At 37.3% G+C, this 6,946-nt stretch overlaps 1 protein-coding gene across 4 annotated transcripts; it reads left to right on the top strand.

Annotated features, from left to right (window-relative positions):
• The first annotated feature begins 465 nt into the window (after nt 1–465).
• zbtb32 (zinc finger and BTB domain containing 32) lies at nt 466–6,760 on the top strand. Of its 4 annotated transcripts, none has more exons than XM_061288787.1 (6): nt 466–710; nt 2,870–3,781; nt 4,541–4,597; nt 5,198–5,286; nt 6,091–6,174; nt 6,309–6,760. In XM_061288787.1, the coding sequence occupies exons 1-6, from the start codon at nt 637–639 to the stop codon at nt 6,545–6,547; spliced, it is 1,455 nt and encodes a 484-aa protein (XP_061144771.1). In that variant the 5' UTR covers nt 466–636; the 3' UTR covers nt 6,548–6,760. The 4 variants fall into 4 exon arrangements, with proteins under 4 accessions (XP_061144771.1, XP_061144769.1, XP_061144772.1 ...); XM_061288785.1 differs by having other exon boundaries at nt 476–710; nt 6,025–6,174; XM_061288788.1 differs by lacking the exon at nt 4,541–4,597 and having other exon boundaries at nt 528–710.
• The last annotated feature ends 186 nt before the right edge of the window (nt 6,761–6,946 follow it).

The following is a 6,946-nucleotide window of genomic DNA, read 5'->3' as shown; positions in this document are numbered from 1 at the left end:
CATCACACAATTAAGTTTGTTCGGAAGGAGATTGAAAAGCGCCATTTAAAGTAAGTGAAGCCTTGACACCGATGCTGAGGCACCAAGTGAGTGGGTGGTTGCCCTCACACACATTTCCTTCAGAAATTACAAAGAAGTGAACAAGTGTCACAAACACCGCATAGGTTCCCTTCATCTAGACCACAACTATGACAGCGAGTTGTATTCATGTGAAAAAAGATTGTGTGGGCCATACAGTGACACTTTACCAGTCTAGCCTCCGGCAACATTCATCAGACTTGTGGTTCCTCAGAAATCCACAGCTCACATACGTCCACTGTGGTAAAGTGACTCATATTTACCAAGACGCGTGCTTCTTTAGTTCCCTAAAGCTTTGATTCATTCAAAAAAAAAAAGCTCTAATTGGTTGTTTTTCATCTGGCGCTGTGTTTCTAGAAGTACAGGATGGGGCCAGAGAGGGAAATCAAATTTTCAAATTTCTTCTCTCACTACTTTCAGCTCAAACTGCCAAGTTTAACAATTATTTTTTTTTGGGTCAGATCATAGATTAGCTGCTAAAAACAAGGTAGCAATGAATGCACCAATGAGGGAGAGACGAAGGGGAGGGACTTCAAGAACGGAGAGGAAACTTTCTAAATGACAAGTTATCATTGCCATGATGAAAGACAGTCCATCATCCACCTGGGAGAATACTCACTAATATATACCAAGTAAGTGTCTCAACCTTAACCTTTCGGTACACACACTGGTCTGATGAGCGATCATCATCTTCATGTCCAGTCAATGGATGGATGCTCCCACAGGTCACAACATTAGGTACAACTGCACAGTCTAATGATATCTAAGGGACCGGAGCCATTGTTTTGTTAGAAAAGGCCAAATATTAAAAACAGCGTGATGCACGGCAAATTGGAACCCTAATAATTCAAACAAATACTTCTCCGATAGGGTCGAGGATCATCCATTTTTGAAAAATTATTATTAGACTCTATTTAGCAGCAAAGCATGGCGCACTTTGCAGCTAAAGTCTTTAAATACTGTAAGTGTAACTAGAGAGCAATGTCGGCAGAATCGCAGAAGAATGTACAGTTGTGGTTGTATGTTATTTCCTGCGGCAGAATGATATAACCGACATTTCGAGTAAAGGGGAAGAAAACTGAATTGGGGGCTAAGGCTAACAGTGATTTGACCCTGACCCTAACAATAAGTCATTGTCATTGGACCTAAAGTTCTGGAGAAAAAAAACAACAACATTGGAGGGCACATGTATCAAATTTGAAGATGAGTTAGTGTTGGAATAATTTTTACAAAGCTACTGGACCAAAGAAAAAGACAGTTTGGGAAATGTTGATGATTTTTAATAAATAAATTGTCATTATCAGCAACCCAAATGAGGATAATGGATGGATGGATGGATGGATGGATGGATGATGATATTTATAGAATGAGAAGAATTTTATTTTACTTACTTTGCAGTGCAAAGTTTGCACAGAACATAAAATAGAAATTAACTTGCTGTATCTGGCGTCTTCAAAAAATTACAATGACCAAAAGCAAATTCTAATTTGACATGTCCCTCTGTGTATTTTTAAACAAGAAGAATGTCGTAATCGTTTTTCCTAGTATTATTTTTTAATCTTTGTTTTTCAATTTGGCCGATAAAAGCTTGCTCAACACGGATTTTACCATGCATTGTAATTTATAACAATGACGTTTCAAAGAAATCATCCACCTGTTTCTAAAACTAACCTTTCATTCAGAAATATTAATTAAATAAATGTAATTTAATAAATAAATGTAATTGTACAAACATTAATATTATGATGCTTATTATTATTGTTATTGTGCTATGATTCTGATGATTATTATTATCATATATAAAATCCAGCTTATTATTAGCGTTATTATTAAAAGCTGATGAGCAAGTCTATATGTAGAAATTTAGTCAAACGAATACAAACAGACAAACTGCAGGAGAGATTTTTAAAAACCGTGCATACACAAGAAATAACTACGGTGACATTTGAATGTCATTTACGTTTACTTCCCATCTGTGAAACTGGGTTGCTTATCGAATGAGTGGCCCATCACACGCTGCATCTTCGTATGAGTTCATTTGGCTCACAGCCAATGGATGATACATTATTGTGAGGTTTCTTCAAATACATGAACATTAAATTATCATTGAAGTCCAGTTGTAACTTGAATTTGATGTACGTGCCCTCCAAATGGTGTTAATTGTTCGTTATGAGCAAAGTGTTTCATCACTGTTTCAAATATTTTGAAGATACTTTTGCGGCTTTACAGTCTGCACGACTCTCTCACAAGACACAAGTCTAGTTCCGGACACTTAAACGTGATATCAGATAGGACTACCAGTAAGACAAGTTCACATGGCAAGCCTGTTGTGATACCACGAAGTCAAAAAAAAAAAAAATGAGGGTTGGTTTAGATTTGAATGAGATAAGTCTTATCAAAGAACCCATATTTGGTAATGTATTTTCCGAGAATTATATTTTATATATATTATATTATTTATTTTATATATATATATATATATATATATATATATATATATGTGCAATATATATATATATATATATATATATATATATATATATATATATATATATATATGTGCAATATATATATATATATATATATATATATATATATATATATATATATATATATATATATATATATACACAATTATATTACAAAATAAATAAATATATTATATGAATATATAAATATATTATTTATTATATATATATATATATATATATATATATATATATATATATGCACGATGAAAATATTAATCTCAACACAATTTTCTGTTCCTTTGTGTTTACACACTGCTCAGAATATTACTTAAAGTGACTTCAGCGATGATTCGACTCCACAATACTCAGTACTTTCATTTCCTGCATCGGGCCAACGCTTTACGCCGCTCAGGTTCAATGTGCGACACCCTCATCTCAGTGAAGAACCAAACTTTTCGGGCTCATCGCCTGGTTCTGGCCTGTGTTAGCAGGCCACTCGAACAGAAATTCACCCATGCGGAGACAAAGCAAGAGGTCCACTGTACACTGGATGAACTCTCACCGAGAACCTTCCAGCAGGTCCTGGACTTTGCCTACATGCAGAGTGTGGAGGTGTCAAAAGATGACCTGCAGCAGCTACTTCTAGCTGCTCAGTTTCTAGAAATGCAATCACTGGAGGAGCAGTGTCAATGCCACTTGGATGCATTCAGGACCAAGCAGGTAGGACAAAGGCTTGAAGTAACCAGTGGAAGTGATGACGAGGAGGAGCTCAATAGACGGACCAATGAAGAGGAGAAACTCAAAAAATCTCCTTTGATTAAAAACAATATCATGGAAAAGACAGAAACAGAAGAGCCAAGAAAACAGTCCACATTGACAACTTTCAGTAGGGACAGTGTCATCACCAGCTCAGTCTCCAACTTGTCCTCCTCTGCTTGGACCATCCCAAGACACATGTGGAGCTCGGCGAGGAGCCTGAGACGCATAGCCGAGAATTACTCCACCTTCATAGCGGCTCACCCCCGTCAGCCCCCTGTAACACTTGCCTTGCCCGCACCCCAAGTCTTCCCTCTGCAAGGACCCCATTTCCAGGTCCCCCCTCAGCATTCTGTCGTAACAGCCTTGCATTATGGACAACATCTTTACTCCCCCACCACTGAGAACATCAAGGTGGGCTTGCAGGTGACAAGAGTAAAGGCCAGACAGAGGACAGACAAAATCACTGAGATCAGGTAAGTCGGCACTAATGTAGTAATAGCAGTACTGCATACAGCACATTACTTTATAATTTAATTCAATATATATACACAATATAAAAATATTATATATAACATTATGTATCATCTAGATGTGTGTGTCGTGGGTGTGTGTGCATGTATAGATTTAATTTTGTATATATATATATATACTATATAATATAACAAATTAGAGTGTGTGATTAACAATTATGCCAAAGAAATGTGTGAATAAATTGAAGTAGATTATTTATATCGTTTAAAAAATTGACATTTCTTGACATGTCCGTTCCTCAATGTCTTTTTGCCTGAAACGTTATTAATCATGAGTCTCTTTTTCCGTGGGTTGTGCTAGTGTTACATTATTTCCCCTAATTAACTTTCAGAGCGTTACTATTGGAGTGAAAAAAGGACAAAACTAAACTATTCTACAGATATCATTAATGTAGTTTTTTCCCCCCTAATGTCTCTAAACCAACTGAACATTCTTAATTCATTTGTTTTCAATTAATGTGTGCAGCCTGTTCGATCACAATGTGTGTGTGTTGGGGATTTCCCCACATTTCTCCCCACCTTTGCACAAATCAAAATTTTCCACCCACCGAAACCTTGTTGCGTGGCAAAAGGCAGCGATTTTTATACTCTGTGAAACGGTTTTTGATCTTTGTGGGGAAAAAGCAACTTTTAACTGTGTTTCATTGAATGATCTTCTTTCACCCCCTCCGATGCAACATAACACTTAAAAACACCTTCCAGCCTGAAAGCTGCAGTTGAGGCTACAGGAAGTCATACACACAAAGGCCACTATATTAGGTACACCTTCAGCGAGCCGCGTTACACTTTATAATCATCGGTCATTATGGAATCACAATAATAAACATATTGTTACATTCCCTGTGTACTATATTTTAAAAAATATTGTATAATGTATCTCAAGGCTGATTTTATTTATTTAGTTCATGGCTTTCACGAGCTCAAGATTACAATAAATTTGTACCCATATTTTTTTTTCCACTAAAATTTTGCACAATAGTTATTGTACTATATCAAGAGAAATTATGCTGAGTTTTTTTTTGGTTAGCACATCAGTTTTAAATATGTAATGTACAAATCTTGGCCCTAGTCTGTCTATCTGCATGCACGGAGTTTTCCGGTAAAGTCAAGTTAAGGCTCCAAATTATCCAGAGAGCGTATGAATGGTTATTGATCAGCCTGGCATTATAACAGGGGTGTGTAGACTTTTTATATTTTCTAGAGTTGTTCAACTAGTGTGCCCTTCTTATTCATTGCATATAGTACTGCTAGTAAACAAGAGTAGCACGGTTATTGGTTCAATGTCAGCGTGTGATAAAATCGAATTACTTAGTATTATTATTATTAAGTCTAAAAATAAACAACTCATTTTCTCCTTAGCCGCTCAGTCGTGCACAAAACCAACGTGGCTAAAGATTGCAAGCACTGCAACTCCTATCTGCGATGTGATCCAGCCTCCTTGACATCAGGTAACACACAATACACACTAATGTACAATACACAACAGCAGAGTGTCAGCAGTGACTTCAAGTCGATGCGAAAGATAATATAACACTTTTACAAAAGCAACACTTGACATGACCGCTAACATTGAGATAGGCAGTGGAAAGTTGTGGTTTAGCAAGCTCAGTGCAGCATGTGGTTTACTAGAAACAGCAATGCTGCGGTACAGTATGTCCTGCACACGTGTGGTGTGTGCACAAAAACAACATCACACACGATCACGCACGAAACATTGTTCAAATTATTAGTGGCATAGCTGGATGATATACTTGGCTTCTATCTTTTGTGTCAATTCATCATTTGTGGTTACAGCAAGCGTGTATTTGTCGAATATTTTTTTTTTGTATCTAAATGTATCTGCTAAATGGATTATGATGCTCTTGCTTCACAAGAGATAACTTCAAAAGTTACAAATGTCGATAACGCACTGCGGCAGTATGTAATTTATTTTAAACATGAAACATACTTTACATTGCAGGGTCCTTAATATTAAAAATTTTTGGGCAAAGTGAGTGTGCCATGTAGAGATGAATAGTGGTATTACAACTTAAAGCCAGAAAGTGAAACTATTGGCAGGGCATAGAGATGCTAACTTAACCACATTGTTTCACTTCCATCACTTCTACACTCAAACAATGGCAGGAAATTCTACGTACTCCGATGGCATGATGCTGACTCAAATCTTTTCTTTTTCTGTTGAACAGGTGAGGCCTGTGCACGTTGTTGCGTCTTTGACTGTGAATCCCAATTTAATGGACAAAACTTGACAGGAGAGAGACCCTACCAGTGCCAACATTGTCCCAAGAAGTTTAGTCTCAAACACCAACTGGACACGCATCACCGAATTCACACAGGTAACAAAATACTGTATTATTGAATTATACTAATTGATGTGAAAAGGCCAGTGGATTAAAGTGATTAAAGGTCAGGATGAGTGGTGGGGAGGATAGGAAAATAACACACCTCTTTTACGGCTTCCTCTCAAAAGGTGAGAAACCCTTCGAGTGTCGTCTGTGTGGTCAGCGCTCCCGGGACTTCTCAGCTATAATCAAGCACCTACGGACTCACGGCGGGGCGTCCCCTTATCGGTGCACACTATGCTTGGAGTTCTGCAGCAGTCTGGTGGCCATGCAGAGACATATCAAGAGCCACCCAGTGCATGACTTCCCCCCAGACTGGAGCATCAGGAGCACCTACCTGTACACGTCACACATCGCTCAACGCTGACATTTTCCCAAGAGGACTCTTTTATATCTTCTTGCGACGTCTGCTAATTTAGATGTGGTGACCTGTTAAAAAGTTAAAGGCACATCCAGGTTTCATTTTCAAAATCAGCGGGTGAAAATTTGAGTAACATTTCAATGATTGTCGATAAAGTGTGTGGAAACAAAAAGGACGAGAAAATAAAGTGGTAAACTAACGTAGTTTCCTTCCAAGAGATTTTATCAACGGTGAATCGTACTGACTCGTCTTTCTTCTTCTGCATTTTTCCTCCTTTAAAGTTTGCCGAGCCCTAATATAGACATAAATACGACATATTTGTTGAAACATCTTGACATCTTTATTTAAACAAAATGATATAAATAAAAAAAGTGCATAGAAAAATTAAACAGGTTTAGAAATACG

Source organism: Syngnathus typhle, linkage group LG10 (genome assembly GCF_033458585.1).
Source record: "Syngnathus typhle isolate RoL2023-S1 ecotype Sweden linkage group LG10, RoL_Styp_1.0, whole genome shotgun sequence".
Taxonomy (NCBI): Eukaryota; Metazoa; Chordata; class Actinopteri; order Syngnathiformes; family Syngnathidae; genus Syngnathus; species Syngnathus typhle.
The sequence above is the reverse complement of the archived record's forward strand: the minus strand, read 5'-3'. Positions and strand labels throughout refer to the sequence as shown.

What these genes read in the sequence shown, in the direction of transcription:
- zbtb32 (XM_061288785.1), top strand. Translation starts at nt 637, where the DNA reads ATGACAAGTTATCATTGCCATGATGAAAGACAGTCCATCATCCACCTG. An exon ending in CACAAAGGCCACTATATTAG is followed by an intron (nt 4,598 to 5,197) that starts GTACACCTTCAG and finishes TTTTCTCCTTAG; the next exon opens with CCGCTCAGTCGTGCACAAAA. An exon ending in GCATCACCGAATTCACACAG is followed by an intron (nt 6,175 to 6,308) that starts GTAACAAAATAC and finishes TCCTCTCAAAAG; the next exon opens with GTGAGAAACCCTTCGAGTGT.